General features: G+C 29.6%; 2 protein-coding genes and 5 non-coding genes across 7 annotated transcripts; 1 reads left to right on the plus strand and 6 right to left on the minus strand.

The window, feature by feature from the left end:
• The first annotated feature begins 5,176 nt into the window (after positions 1-5,176).
• Positions 5,177-6,865, plus strand: LOC105644383 (serine/threonine-protein kinase OXI1). The gene is made up of 2 exons (XM_012229705.4): positions 5,177-5,770; positions 5,864-6,865. Exons 1-2 carry the CDS (start codon positions 5,376-5,378, stop codon positions 6,771-6,773), a joined length of 1,305 nt encoding a protein of 434 aa, XP_012085095.1. The 5' UTR covers positions 5,177-5,375; the 3' UTR covers positions 6,774-6,865.
• Positions 6,866-10,700: 3,835 nt separating this feature from the next.
• Positions 10,701-14,291, minus strand: LOC105644374 (large ribosomal subunit protein eL32z). Its single transcript, XM_012229692.3, has 4 exons — positions 14,153-14,291; positions 13,392-13,486; positions 11,051-11,232; positions 10,701-10,977 (listed from the first exon to the last, which is right to left on the minus strand). Exons 2-4 carry the CDS (start codon positions 13,479-13,481, stop codon positions 10,848-10,850), a joined length of 402 nt encoding a protein of 133 aa, XP_012085082.1. The 5' UTR covers positions 13,482-13,486; positions 14,153-14,291; the 3' UTR covers positions 10,701-10,847.
• On the minus strand, positions 11,477-11,595 carry LOC119371413 (small nucleolar RNA snoR100). Its single transcript, XR_005179037.1, has one exon. It is a non-coding gene; the product is annotated as a small nucleolar RNA snoR100 (small nucleolar RNA).
• On the minus strand, positions 11,860-11,977 carry LOC119371408 (small nucleolar RNA snoR100). The gene has a single exon (XR_005179030.1). It is a non-coding gene; the product is annotated as a small nucleolar RNA snoR100 (small nucleolar RNA).
• Positions 12,242-12,358, minus strand: LOC119371412 (small nucleolar RNA snoR100). Its single transcript, XR_005179035.1, has one exon. It is a non-coding gene; the product is annotated as a small nucleolar RNA snoR100 (small nucleolar RNA).
• On the minus strand, positions 12,626-12,743 carry LOC119371411 (small nucleolar RNA snoR100). The gene has a single exon (XR_005179034.1). It is a non-coding gene; the product is annotated as a small nucleolar RNA snoR100 (small nucleolar RNA).
• Positions 12,991-13,109, minus strand: LOC119371410 (small nucleolar RNA snoR100). Its single transcript, XR_005179033.1, has one exon. It is a non-coding gene; the product is annotated as a small nucleolar RNA snoR100 (small nucleolar RNA).
• Positions 14,292-15,451: the final 1,160 nt, after the last annotated feature.

A 15,451-nucleotide genomic window follows, 5' to 3' on the forward strand; every position in this document is an offset into this window, starting at 1 on the left:
AACTTATAAAATGACAAAAATATTCATTTTATTTTCAAAATCACAGGGATAAATTAGTTGTATTTTTCAAACTATAAAGACGAAATGTAATTTTTTTAATATAATATTTTAAAAATTTCTCTTTTAGCATATGTGTTTTCTTGTTGATTTAACGGAAAATATACAAAAAATAGTCATAAAAACATAGTAGTATAACGGAAGTAAAACATAGATACAGATTGATATATTTAAAAAGTACAGAAATAGACTAATTGTATTTCACAAACTCCAGATACCATACTATAATTTTTCCATTATTATTTTGTTTGCCATTTAATAGTGTAACTCGTTACATTGTTTAATATTATATTTTCATCTTATTATTATCATTATAGTTTTAGCAAACATAAATAAATTATATTTGGAGTGCTAAAGAAAATTAATCAAGAAAAAATATTTTTTTAATAAAAAAAATTAATTCATTTTTAAGGAAAATAATTTCTATTTTTTCAAGAAATGAAAACATTTTTTGAATAATAATGAACTTATTGTAACATTATAAATATATATTTATTGATTGAATCATCGGTAACTATCACCATCAATCATTGTCAACCATCACCACACGTCATCGATCAAAATTTATTTTTTATATATTTTTCTCATATTTAATAATAAATTTTAAACTACTAGATTTATATTTTGGTTCCAATATTAAAAATGAGTTAAAGAAATTAAAATATTTAATTTATAAGACCATAAAAATATTATTTTGATTCTAATATTAAAAATTAATTAATATTTAATTGAGTACAAAAATATATTTATAATTATAAAAAATGAGTTATTTGAAAATTATTTTGAAGAAAAATATTTTTCTGAAAATCATTTTAAAAATATAATTTATTTTCCAAAAAAATGAATGGAGCTTTAATTAAAAAAATTATCTGGGAAAAGGAAAAATCGGAAATAATACTAGGAAAAAAGAAAATGATAAATTTCAAACTCTACTACTGTTAAAATATGAGGCCTGGGTTTGCAGCGAACGATGAACAGGCTAGTGGATCTATTATTCCTTGCCATCCAATGAAGCCCACTTTCAGTTTCAACCTCAACTCTTAATAACGGCCCATTCTAAACTTCAAAATTGAAATTCTCAGCTCAAAGTGTAAATAAGCAAGCATGAGTTTGAGTCCGCTCACAAGCCGATTGAGCTCGATTCGAAAAAAATTTTAAAATATTCTGTATGAATTGAGTTCGAGCTCGAATTTAAACTTAATGATGTTTAGCTCGAAAGCTCATCAAATTTTATCAAGCTTTTATAAATATTTATCAAATATAAAAAAAGGCTTAATTAAATTCTAAACTCAAAATTTTAGAGTTAAACTCAAAGCTATAAATTACATGCTTGTCGATTTTTGTGCAGCTAAATCATATTGAGTCTGAGAGATTCGAAATTGGCTCAGGGCAACTAAATTTGTTTTTCTTGAAAATATAAGAGAATAAAAGTTAGTAAATTTGCATATTTAAGACCTGGTAAATATAGAAATTTCCTTCGTATAAGAAAATAAAAATTAAATATGCAAAATAAATTATGAAAGCTTAATAATTAGATTACAAGTGATCAAAGGCAGACCTAGAGTTTAAGTACTGAAGAGGCCAAAAATAGGAGGAAAAAAAAAAACCGAAAGAAAAATTGGGGACCTAATATGAATATTTATGAAAATATATACTGCAAAAAATTTAGAAGAGAAAATTAAAATTTAAAACATTTGGGGCCAAATCTTGAAAATTTTCAGATCGGTGTCTCCCAGCCAAGCCCTAAAGTGGTTACGCCCGTGCAAATACAATAATATTTTCCTCTTAAGAGTAGTAGAAAAGGAAATTATTGAGAGTAGTAAATTATATTAATTGTAATAAAAAGTGGTTTATATTAATTTAGGAGGTATATCTAATTTATCTTCCACTTCTACTATTCTTCAATTTACTTCCACATGTGACTTAAGATTTTTTTTTTTTTCAGGATAATTAAGAAACATCTGAATCAATTAAATTATAATAAAAATACTTCTCAATTTGATTAAGTTACTGTATCGCTTTGTTTGATAACCGACTTTAAAATATTATTTAATAAGTGGATACACTCGCGCAATGCTACGATAAATTATTTTTAATTTAAAAAAAAAAGAAAAATCAATTGAAAAAATAATTTAATTTATTAATAATTAAAAAATTAAAGTTCGGATAAATAATTCAAATTTTTTTATAAATCAAATGTAACAATAACAGTTAAATTGAAATAACTAACTAAATAAATAATATTCACACTCACTCAATGAAACAATCCGAAAATTTATTTTAGGAGACTTTTTATTTAAAAATTAAATTGTCAATTCTAGCCAATGGGATTATTTAATAAAATTTAAGGGAAAAAAAAACTTATATTTGTTAAATCAAACCTGTAAACAAATTAAAATCAAATAAAACTCACGATTTGGACCAAAATCGGACCTAAATCACTCTAGAAGACCCTAGAAAATTGCAAATTATTGTTTGGCCCTAAATTTCTTCTCCTCTCTAGTTTCCAGCGGCAGTGTCACTTTCTTTCCGACTTCCGATAGCCGCTCCAGCTGACCAGCGGCGAAGGCACCTTGTCCCCGCTGTAGCCTCATCGTCGTTTCTCTCTCTCTCTCTCTCCCCTTTCGTTTCTGGCGAGCGCGTGTCTCCAGTTGTAAATCTGTAAATCTAACGGTTTAAGATAAATTCTATAGCTAAATCCGTGATTTAATCTTTAGACTTTATTATTTTAGTGATATTTTTAATTTTTATTTTGATTTACTGAAGATTTTGATTTATAAAATTATATTATTAAACAGTTCAATTTGTAAAATCATTTTATTAAATATTTTAATTTGAAAAATTATATCAACTAAATAATATGGTTGAAAAATATAAAAATTATTGTTGTAAAAGTTACGGTAACTTCACATTATATTAGTATTTTGAATATAAAAGACAAAAATACCTAAAATTTATTATTAGTAGTATAAAAAGTGTGCAATATTATTAAAATTTATAATTTTAGGAGCACAATAAGACTTGTTCAAAGTTAAGGATACTGTGGAGCTAAAATAACAAAAGTTTTGGTGTGAATTTGTGTATTTAATAAAATTTTATATTTACATAGAAAATTTGTACAGTAATTTAACTCTAAAAGGTTTTTTTTTCTCAAAATGACGATTTCAACCTTGCATATTATAAGCAAAGTCTTTTTTTTTTTTTTTTTTTAAAAGAAAGAAAAATTCTTCAGTTGGCATTTTCTTTTACACGCAGTTGTAGAGCACATATCTATTGTCATATAAAGCTAATTAATCTGAAGACTTTATTTCAATTGATAGACTCATTATGCTTCTTTTTTTTTTTCGCTTAAAGTTAATTGCAAGAATGAAATAAGTTCATATGCATAAACTTAATTTTTAAAATATTATTTTAAATATATCGATTAATAATGATTTAGATTTAAATTAACATTTTTTTTTTCATAAAAATCAAATAAATCTGTGATTAATTTTTATTATTTTTCATTTGTCAAACACCAAGCATAATTGTTGACATTTATACAAATTATGAAACAAAAATTTACTAATATAAAATTCTCTTTAACGCTTATATTAGAAAAAAAAAATCATACGATAATGAATTTTACCATCTTTTATGATGTTAAGGGATTTACAGGGGTATAGCTAGTAGGGCTTAAAAAGAAAAAGAGTGAATTGGTATAAAATTTAATTAGGAAAAAATTCAGGATCGAGGAGATATGAAAGTATGTTACTAACTCCGTTTCATAATATTTGTTATATTTTAAAAAATAATATATTTTAAAATACTTGTTACATTTGTGGTTTCAAAGAGTAATAAATATTTTTTTCTATGTTTACCCTTTGTATATGACTAATAATTATTACTTCAATTTAATGGGTTTTTTTGGAAATTAGTATTAAATTTAAGGATAATATATCGATTTACTCAATAATTTATCATAGCTCAAATAAATATAATGGTTTTCTTTAATGACATGAAATTCCAAATGACAAGTATTATAGATTAGAAGTAGTAAAAAATTTGGATGATCAATGTTTGCATCTCAAGTATTCTTAAAAGAATTATTTTCTAAAAAAAAAACTGATAATTAAAGGGCAAATTCAGCCTTTAATAAATAATTTCGATGATAAGAAATAAGCTTGTTTATCTAAACTGAAGCAATAAACTATTTATTTTTTTATTTAAATTTTCCAGTCAAATTTTATTTGAATAAATTTATTTTTAAAATTGATTCAATAAGGTATACCATCGCTGTTTTGTAATACTTGTCACATTTGAGAAAATAGTTTGTTCCAAAATACTTGTCACATTTATGGTTTCCAGAAGTACTAAATTTTTTTTTTTTTCATATTTACCCTTTGTATATGACCAATAATTATTATTTCAATTTAATGATTGTTTTGGAGAATTAATATTAAATAAATGGTAATATAGTCATTTTATTTGATAATTTATTGTAACCTAGACACATTTAATAATTTTCTTAAGCAATGTGAAATTTCAAATGTGACAAGTATTATAGAATAGATGTAGTGTAACTTATTAGATGAAAAGATAAAACTGCTTCATGTAATTTATAAAATGATAATAAATATCACTCCTTAATGCGCTTTGATATTAATTATTAATTATTAACTCAATAAACTTTTAATTCAAATTTAAGATTCATAATCTATCCAACCCTTAACTATACATATTTAACATGGGATTTGAAACTTGGAGCACAAGTTCTTTTTATGGGAAAAAAATAATTACATTTGGTAGAAAGGAAAGAACCTGGCAAACGTGATAACAATTTCATTTCCGCAACCGGCCGCACGCGTTTGAAGTTTCAACATTTTGAATTTGCATAGCTTCTAGAAGTAGAATATTACGTTCCCGAAATACAAACGTAATCATCGCGGTCACAAAAACAAATTTTACTTTTACTTTTTGACTTAATTTACTCTCACCCTCTCCATTTGCAAAACCCCTCAGATCTCGCCACGTCATTCAACAGGACCGAAAATATCACGTGTTCAAATCACGCTATGATAGCCACCTAAAGACAGGAAAATCCACACTATTCTCGTGAAAAAGCAAAACAGTAAAAAACTTGAATTCTTCGTCACCAAGAAAAACCAAACTGCCAAACGCAAACCATCAAAGCACAGTTCTCAACTCATCATTCAAACTCTCTTTCCTCTTTATAAATTTCCGCTTCACAAAATTCTCCATCGTCTTTCTAAAACAATCTCGCCAGTTTTAGCCGCGAGACAGTAGCTGGCCTGTCGGTTTCGCTTCCTTCCATTACCATGAACAACCATGACCAAGAAAATAATATCATTGTGCCGATTTTGAATCTGGACGCGCTCAACGTGATAACGCCGTTAGGGCGGGGAGCGAAAGGCGTGGTTTTTCTGGTTAAAGAAGAGCAAAGCCGTGATTTGTGTGCTTTGAAGGTGATATTGAGAGATTTGGTAGAGAAGAAGAGTGATAAAGAAGTTGTATCTGATGGTAGTGAATACAAAAGGATTTGCTTTGAACGCGAAGTTTTGAGCCAATTTAAGCATCCACTCTTTCCTAGATTGCGTGGTATTTTGTGTACTGATAAAATTGTCGGTTACGCCATTGATTTTTGTCCTGGACGTGATCTTAATCAATTGAGAAAGCAACAGAGCGAGAGAATGTTCTCTGTTGATACGATCAGGTAATTAGTTAACTATGTATTTATTTAGAAATTTCCCTTTTTTTTTTTAATTTTTCATTTCCTCTGTCGCTAAATTGAATTTTTCTATTTTAGGTTTTATGCTGCTGAAATGGTTCTCGCATTGGAGTATCTTCACAACTTGGGCATAGCTTACAGAGATTTGAAACCAGAAAATATTCTTATTCAAGAAAATGGTCATATAATGCTTGTAGATTTCGATCTCTCTACCAAACTTTCTCCAAAATCGAATATAAAATCACCAAATTCCAAGTCAGTCCCTAAAGCAGGCAAGAAAAGATTGTCGCCCTTCCACCGGTGTTGCAACTCGGGAATTTCGCCGGACGAGTTGTCCGAATCAAATCCTAGACCAGTATCACCCGAATCAGACGCAACTGCAACAACCGGAAAGTCGAACTCGTTCGTCGGAACCGAAGAGTACGTTGCGCCGGAAGTCATCCAAGGCTACGGTCACGACTTGGCCGTCGATTGGTGGTCATTAGGAATCGTGTTATACGAGATGTTGTATGGAGTGACGCCGTTTAAGGGTTGCAATAGGAAAGAGACTTTTTACAGGATTTTAACGAAATCGCCGGATCTTGTAGGTGAAGCGACGCCGTTGAGAGACCTAATAGGGAAATTGCTAGTTAAAGATCCGAAGGAGAGGATCAAAATTGACGAAATCAAAGGGCACGATTTTTTCAAGGGCATTGATTGGGATATGGTATTGGAAGTGGAGAGACCACCGTACATTCCGCTGGGGACTTACGAGTATTGGGCAAATGAGGGTAAACAGGGAATTATGAAGATTGATGTGGAGTCATTTGTCCAAAAAATATTTGAGAAAGGTGAAGTTGAAAAACAAAAAGTTGATGACGACAGTAAAAGTAAAAACGAAATTAATAATGATACTCGACAAGAAGAGACGGTGATCAAATGCCAAGAAGTGTGGGTTACAGGACTCAGTAATCACCCTCACCAAAATAACAATTTTCTTGTTTTTTGACGTTTACCTTGGTATAGGTTATTTTTAGAATTTCAAACTCCAATATATGTATATAGATGAGATATATATACACTTCTAGAAATTTAATTCAACTTATGTTTTTTTTTTTTTTCTTTTTGCAAACTCAATTTTTTGTTTGGTTTGATCAAATATAGCTCTTTTTTTTCTGAAAGAAAATTGAGGTGAAATTGAAATTTTGATTCAATTTAGATTTCAATATTAAAGATTATCAAGTTCGATGGATTATTTACTAAAATTAAACTTGTAAAATCTCATATTTTGAAATGGTAATCTGATGTTGGATTGGAATAAAGTTTTAATTGTTTGTTTTTGAGTACTAAGAAGAGAAATATTAATGTTTTATATATACTGATCTTTTTTTTCCTTTTGGAGTCTGGTGGCCTATTCCTTCATTAATATAACGAGATTAATAAAACAATCAGATTTTGGAGAAATTTTTTTAATCTTTTCTACTTAATCTAATTAAACTACAACCACATCATTATTAAAACAACATAAATATTTAAACAAAAAGCTCAGTCAAGGTGATAGTTTGAAGTTAAGTTTAATTGAAATTTATCTTTTAAGTGATTGTAATAGGTTTTTTTTTTTATTTTTTATGAAATGACTAAATAATGGTAAAAATACTCATTGAGTAAAAAAAAAATCCATTACAACCTGGGAATTAGTTGTATAATGTAATTTTCATCTCATTATATAAATTATATTTAACCAAACATAGCTTCTGGGTTTTTACTTAAAAGAGAGTAAAGATTTGTATAAAGAACATTCTTATTTCTTTTACTCAAGGTAATTGGAAGTTTCCTCTTTTCTAAAAAAATTAAAAAAAAAAAAAAAATCCTTGAATTGTGGAGACAGGATAAAGTGGAATTTGTGGAAATTTGCACCAAAGTTTTCTAGAGAAATGAATGGTCATGTTTAGACTTCTTATACAAGGTTAAACTCATGAAAGAAAGAAAGAAAGAATGAAAAAGGAATGGATAAAATAAAATGCCTTGTTTGTTTTTCCACCCACTTGGATGCTTTCCCTTTCCATGGAATTTTAGGTGGAAATTCAGTATCCCTTTAAGGGATTAAGGAAGGGGCCTCATTTTGCTTTTCCTTTTCTTTTAGTTGGTTGGAACCATATGGGTTTTACATTTTCATTTTATGTCATTGAAAAATGAAGAATCTAGCATTATAGAAGAGACAATCTTGAGTTGCAAGACAGACAAGATATTTTAATCTCAGTTGATATGGTGAGTGGTGACATTTCTTGGCTGTATTATTAAAATTGCTAAGTACGACTTGTAGTATAATAAGTGGAATTGTTTATTGCTCCATGTCCTTGAGCTGCACTTCAAGATTAAAATTTCAATTCCAAACCTAACAAATTAACAATGACCTCCAATAATAATAATAACAATAAATTTTCAAATCCATACATTTTTCAAAATCGACAAAATTTTCTTCAATATTTCCTATAGATGGGCATTGATAGATGGTCAAATAAGGCAGTGTTTCTTTCTTTAAAAAAGGGCAAGAACGATTCCATTGGCTGAGGAGATTGCTGGTCCAGTCAATTTCTATTATTTTTAACTATAGATTTATATATATTGCATCCATAATTGGCTAGTGAATATTTATTAAAACTATAAATATAATTTGTGAAAAAAAAAATATTTTTAGGAGAAAGATTTTTAATTTTATTGATGATGATGATGATAATTTGTGGATGAAAAAATGGAAACATAATAATATTTATTTTTGCTGTAGAGGCAGACAACTGTTCCACATGCATATTGTGTAATTGCCAGACATTGCACAAACTGGTCTTGATTTGTCATCTTAACATCCAAAATTCAGTACCCCATGATAGGAAATAAGAATTTATTAGGTATGGTGGATTAATTTTTAGGACCAAATCTTTTTTCCTATTCCAAACCGTTCATCAGTGGCCTCACATTTTATTTTTCATATTATTTTCTGATAATTTGAATATAGTTATAGCTTTCACATGAGTTGTACAATTTAATAAAAACATATTATTCACTTCCAAATAATTTAAAATAATCACAAATATTTAAAAATATATACAAAAATAACTTTTTACAATCCACTCTTGAAAATTATAATCTAATTCATTCAATATTTTCTTGATTTTTCTAACGAAACTTCAGATAAAATTTAAGTGAATTGATGAGTTATAGTTAGTGTCATCCCAAGTAATATAAAAAAAATAAAATTTTGTCATCTAAATCTAATTTATTCTCAATTAGTTTTTCTAATTTTAATTAAAGCAGCATTAAGTATTTTATTAAGTGAGTGGCTGGTGAGACAAACAAAACTTCTGTATTGCTTCTCATTTGGGTTTTGACTATTAAAACCAAATGATCTAATATGGCTTGAGATAGAAATAGTCAATGGATCAATCATACCAACTTTGAGAAACTTAAGATAAAGGGACTTTGCTACTTTGCTACCTAGATTTTCATTACCTTAGAATAATGGAGAATCTCAAGACCAAATTGAGAGATTTAGGACCTCTTAGCCACCAAATAATAATAAATAAATAAAAGTAGAAAAACTCTATTAATTAATGAATAATGCCCACAAGTTAGTTGTATCAACTATCAAGGCCTATAGCAACTGTTAACTACTTCATTAAGTGGTGGTTATTAGTTAGCTTCGCAAGATGAAATAAGTAAGTGGTTATTTTATTAAGCACATGCAACAGAATGTATTTTCACATCACAATTCTCATAAAAAAAAAATTAGCATATCATACACATGCTAAAACATTAATTAGAACTAGATAAAAAAAATTTAGGACTAAGGTTTGTTTCAAAAGGAGAGGAAAAAAAAATAGTAGAGAAAAATAATGATAACTTTCGAATTATTTTTCTGTAGTTGTTTTTTACTTTTATGTTTAGATATAAAGAAAATAAATCATATTTTTATTTGATTACTTCATTATTTCTCACCTTTCTTTAAATATTTTCCGTAGCTATTTTCTTTCTTTCAAAATATACTTTTCTTCAAAATATATGCTAAAATATGAGTGCTTGTGTATGTTTGATACTCAAGTCTCAATTGTTAAATAATACACTGAAAGAGAATGATGAGTTGCACTGTTGATGGATTTCATATGTTCAGAATATTTTGGTTCGTGTGATGACATAAGAGATGCGCACTGTTGCTTTAAGTGTAGTGGTGTGGTGTCTCCAATTCTAATGGTCTAGTTTGGTCTTTTACCACTTAACAAGTAATACTAATACCTATATGTTTTCCCATGCTGAGAAGATAATTCCATATATAAATCCCATCTTTTCGCTTTTTGAAATGGAATTTATACAATCATGCATATATTAACTGTCAAATTAGTGATTTTTTTATTATGCAATAAATAAAAATGGATAGCAAAGTGCATTCATTCCATACACTTAATTGGTCAATTTTAAAGCAACAAACGAAAAATTGTTAAAATTATAAATAAGATACAATTAATAATGAAATGGACGGGTCTTCAAACCTTGGTTTTTGGCCACCCAATAAGACCATCCCCGGATAATGGTGGCCACATCCTAAATTGACTTCCTAGTTCTTAGACCATATAATCTTTAGGTTCCAAATTATGCCGTCAAAAGCATCATACCCCTCAACTTTGAAATCAAATTTATTTTCACATTACTAAACTTTCTAAATAAAAATTCACCATTATATAATTCAAATTAAAATGAAGTCAGAAAATAATGTAACAAAATTTTCGCATTCAATTTTTCAACTCTACAGTACAAATACTCCATAGAAAATTCAAGCTTCAATCCCACATGAAACTGTAATTTTTCATTTAAAAGAGGGATAGAGCAGTTAAGATTGTTATCTTTGGGTAAAGCTAAATGACCAAGGCATAACACGAGAAGCCAATCATTAAAGGTGTCCATCATATACTTTGTAGCAGAAAACAGGTTTAGATTCAAAATTAACCAACACTCAACCCAAAACAAAATAATACCAATAAGGTTCATCAGCCTAATGCAAAGAGTATAGGCAATAGCAAAATAAACATAATGTTTACTCATCCTCCTGGCTCCGCAACCTAGCCAGTTTGTTGGTAACAACAACATCCAACTGAGCTGCACGCTCAACAATCTCCTTTCTCTTTCTGGTGGATACATCATGGGCAATCTCAGCACAGTAAGTCCTGGAATTAAGTTAACAATAAGCATCACAGTATCTTAAATAAGCTGTTCAAGAATACATTTAAAGAGCTATACCTGTTGTGCATCATCAGAAGTTCAAGCTCATTCACATTGTGCACGACAAACTTCTTAAATCCATTGGGAAGATAGTGGCGAGTTTTCTTGTCTGATCCATAGCCAATATTGGGCATCAGAGTACATCCTTTGAACTTTCTCCTTACCCTTGAATCAATACCCTTGGGCCTCCGCCAGTTTTCCTGAAACCAGAACAAAGCTCTTGTTCAGAATAAATTCAAACATGGACACCTCAAAGCTACATCACAGAATCTTGCAAGACCCAGATGAAATCAAGAATCACAATCAAATCCAAGTCATAACCCTTGAATGAGGAAAAGAGAGCAACATCCCTTAAAAGTAGGAATTTGTCAGCAACATGATAAATTACATTTTGCCACTTTAGGAAACAACTTTATGAGACAAGGAGAAAGAGAAAAGCAAATAAACTGTGGGTCAGAAACCAGGCCCCCAAATCAAAAGCATTGTACAGACACATCAGAGGGAGCAGACATGTAGACCAATATAATTCAATTTCTGTGCACCTTACCATGCCACCTTCATTGTGTATTCTGTCCAGAGCATCGGCTTATTGTACACAGATAACAAAATTTTAATAAGAATCACATGGAATTAAAGCACAATAGAAAAGCAACTGATGTCCACCCGTTCAAAATCTAATTTGAACACAATGCAAATGAAGCTCTTGATACAGGAATCAGAAACCCAGTTCTAGAAAGAGAGAATGCCAAGAATGGCATCAAACAAATACAAATGACTCAACCAATTCAAATATAGAATTTTTGACACAACAAGAATGAGTGCGAATGAAATGTGGGTCAGAACCAGGCCCCCAAATCAAAAGCCTCCTAGCGAGGCATCAGAGGGGGCAGACATGTAGACCAATATAATTCAATTTCTGTGCACCTTACCATGCCACCTTCATTGTGTAATTCTGTCCAGAGCATCGGCTTATTGTACACAGATAACAAAATTTTAATAAGAATTACATGGAATTAAAGCACAATAGAAAAGCAACTGATGTCCACCCGTTCAAAATCTAATTTGAACACAATGCAAATGAAGCTCTTGATACAGGAATCAGAAACCAGTTCTAGAAAGAGAGAATGCCAAGAATGGCATCAAACAAATATAAATGACTCAACCAATTCAAATATAGAATATTTGACACAACAAGAATGAGTGCAAATGAAATGTGGGTCAGAACCAGGCCCCAAATCAAAAGCCTCCTAGCGAGGCATCAGAGGGGGCAGACATGTAGACCAATATAATTCAATTTCTGTGCACCTTACCATGCCACCTTCATTGTGTATTCTGTCCAGAGCATCGGCTTATTGTACACAGATAACAAAATTTTAATAAGAATTACATGGAATTAAAGCAAAATAGAAAAGCAACTGATGTCCACCCGTTCAAAATCTAATTTGAACACAATGCAAATGAAGCTCTTGATACAGGAATCAGAAACCTAGTTCTAGAAAGAGAGAATGCCAAGAATGACATCAAACAAATATAAATGACTCAACCAATTCAAATATAGAATGTTTGACACAACAAGAATGAGGAGTGCAAATGAAATGTGGGTCAGAACCAGGCCCCCAAATCAAAAGCCTCCTAGAGAGGCATCAGAGGGAGCAGACATGTAGACCAATACAATTCAATTTCTGTGCACCTTACCATGCCACCTTCATTGTGCTATTCTGTCCAGAGCATCGGCTTATTGTACACAGATAACAAAATTTTAAAAAGAACTACATGCAATTCAAACACTACAGAACCAGCAACAGTCCACCCATTCAAAATCTAATTACACACAAGGTCTTGATACAGAAATCAGCAACCTAGAAGAGAGAACATCAAGTATGACATTAAACAAATAATAAATGAATCCAACAATTCAAATTTACAATATTTGCAAAAAAGAATGATGAGAGCAAATGAAATGTGGGTCATAACCAGGCCCCCAAATCAAATGCCTCCAAGGAGAGGCATCAGAGGGAGCAGACATGTAGACCAATGTAATTCAATTTCCGTGCACCTTACCATGCTACCTTCATTGAGTATCCAGAGCATCGGCTTATTGTACACGGATAAAATTAAAACAAAACTGCATGCAATTCAAACAAAAAACAAAGGAACTAGGATCTATCCAATCAAAATCTAATTTAAACATAAAGCAACTAAACCCATGACTTATAAAAATGAAGGCGAGACTGATAAGACATCTACCAACCACATAATGCTCATTATTTATTTACATTAAAGATGCGCATGGCCAGGAAATTTTCACACAATCCAATAAGTCATATCTAATTCAAGGAAAATAAACAGTAAATCAGACCTTGACAGATATCTTTCTATCACTCTGGGGCCTCTTGAACTTCTTTACCCTCTTCTTCACAATCTTCTTGGAGAGCAAAGGAACCGCCATTGTATCTAAAACACAGACAAGAGGGGAACGTAAAATCAGTTATAAAAACTTTCATTTATTTACATATAGCTGGAAAAGAGAAAAAGGTACACAAATGCAGATAATATGAGATCACGAACTCACAGTTTCTATCAAAACTCTATGACTGAGTAAATATATCTCATTAACTAACACAAACAAGAGGCAAAATCTGCCATTGCCCTTTGTTGAATTAGAGTTTATTCATAACTTACGTGAAAATTAAATTTATAGTGTATTTAAATTAAAGATAAAAAAATTTGAACAGAATCCATCAATAGAATTCCATCGACAGTCATTGGTTATGACTTTTCTATACTCAATCCTATTAATTTCAAGATTATAAGTACAATAAGAAATGATTTCATTATAAATAACTATACAAAAGCAAACATTTAAATAGGTTACTTCAATGCAGTCATTCAATAAAATTAGATCTATAAAACAATAACATAATTACAAAATCCAAACCATGACCACAATCATCCACTTAAAATGGATAAAAAATCCAATAATCATTCTCAATAGCATAGGTACGCTACAAATGAACAGACCTGCTAATCTTAGTCATTTTCAGTAAGACATCTCACGATAAAAGAAACAAATGCAAAGACAAAGTAGAAAAGATGGAGAAAGAGATTAAGATTTAGGACCTGTTTGAGCCGCAGCTATGCCACTCCTGGTGCAACTTGTAAACCCTAAGAAAGTGAAGAGGGCTAGGGTTTTTAACTTCTAAGACAAATATATATACCCTCTAAGGGCTTGAATTGGGAATTCGAATACAATCAAACCAATCTCTATTCGGGTTTCATATTGATCCATTTTAGAAGCTTAGATATTTGGGTTTCATCTCGGCCTAATACAAGCTGGGCTCATGGCGACCCAAACAAACAAAAGGATGAATGAAGCGGCCCAAATCAGGTCTAGTTCCTTGGGCACTGAATTGGCGACGGCATGATTAGCCGGTGTAAAATTGCAAATAATTACCAAGGGTCCAAGACCACCAAGCTACAAGGGGAGCCAGTGACGAGCTTCTTCTATTTCCATATATTTAAAAAAAAGTAATTAATATTCCCTCTATCCACTTATATTTATTACTTAAAATTTTTTGCATAATAATGAAAAAGTAATTAAATTATTTAAATAATATTAAAATTCTCTTTAGTTTAATTAAAATATTTTGTTATCTCATTTAATTACTCTAGTATCAGTAGTTTTCTTCCATTTGGGAGTGATAAGATAAAATTTTATTAACTTGTGAAAATAATTATTATTTTTAATAGAGTTAAATGTAAAATTAAAAAATAATTATAATTGATGCTTTTTAATATTCTCAAAGCAACTAATAATTTTGAGCAAAACAATTTCGATCTTAAGAATAACTAACAAAAGTACATGGAGGGAGTATTATTTGAGCAATAAATTTTATCTATATTTTTTAATATACCTTTATATAAATATTTCTTTCAATAAAAAAATCAAATGGAAAATTATTAATTACATGGCTTGTTAAATATTGATATATTAGAAAATTAAGAAACCAATTATACTTTAAGAAAAGGAAAGCTTGGGACAATTAAAAATAAAAATAAGTCTATTTGTATGTGATAGAGGGAGTATTTATTATTTAAATTATTTCAAATTATGATAAATTAAGGCTTTGCCTACTATTCAGAAATTTTTTTTTTTTTTTTTTAAGAAAGAAAATATATCCCTTCATTTCAAGCCTGTAAAATTAGAACATCTTCAAATTAAAGAAAAAAAAATGAATTGAAAAAAATTTTAATGTGAAATAGATTTTATTATTTCTCTTCCATCATTATTTTATTTTCTAACATAATTTAATAATATTTTTTAGGTGATAATCAAATGATAATGATAATTTCCGTAGGTGATACATATATAATCAATATTTTTGTATTGCCCTTTCATTTATAGTTTCAAAATGAATT

This window comes from Jatropha curcas, chromosome 3, assembly GCF_041381405.1.
Source record: "Jatropha curcas cultivar XTBG-Jc1 chromosome 3, XTBG_Jcur_1.0, whole genome shotgun sequence".
In the NCBI taxonomy this organism is placed as follows: domain Eukaryota; kingdom Viridiplantae; phylum Streptophyta; class Magnoliopsida; order Malpighiales; family Euphorbiaceae; genus Jatropha; species Jatropha curcas.

Excerpts from the sequence above, each read along its gene's own strand:
- LOC105644374 (XM_012229692.3), bottom strand. The coding sequence starts at position 13,481 with ATGGCGGTTCCTTTGCTCTCCAAGAAGATTGTGAAGAAGAGGGTAAAG. Across the intron at positions 11,233-13,391 it reads ATAGAAAGATATCTGTCAAG|GAAAACTGGCGGAGGCCCAA; the intron begins GTCTGATTTACT and ends TTCTGGTTTCAG. Across the intron at positions 10,978-11,050 it reads CTTCTGATGATGCACAACAG|GACTTACTGTGCTGAGATTG; the intron begins GTATAGCTCTTT and ends ACTTAATTCCAG.
- LOC105644383 (XM_012229705.4), top strand. The coding sequence starts at position 5,376 with ATGAACAACCATGACCAAGAAAATAATATCATTGTGCCGATTTTGAAT. Across the intron at positions 5,771-5,863 it reads TTCTCTGTTGATACGATCAG|GTTTTATGCTGCTGAAATGG; the intron begins GTAATTAGTTAA and ends TTTCTATTTTAG.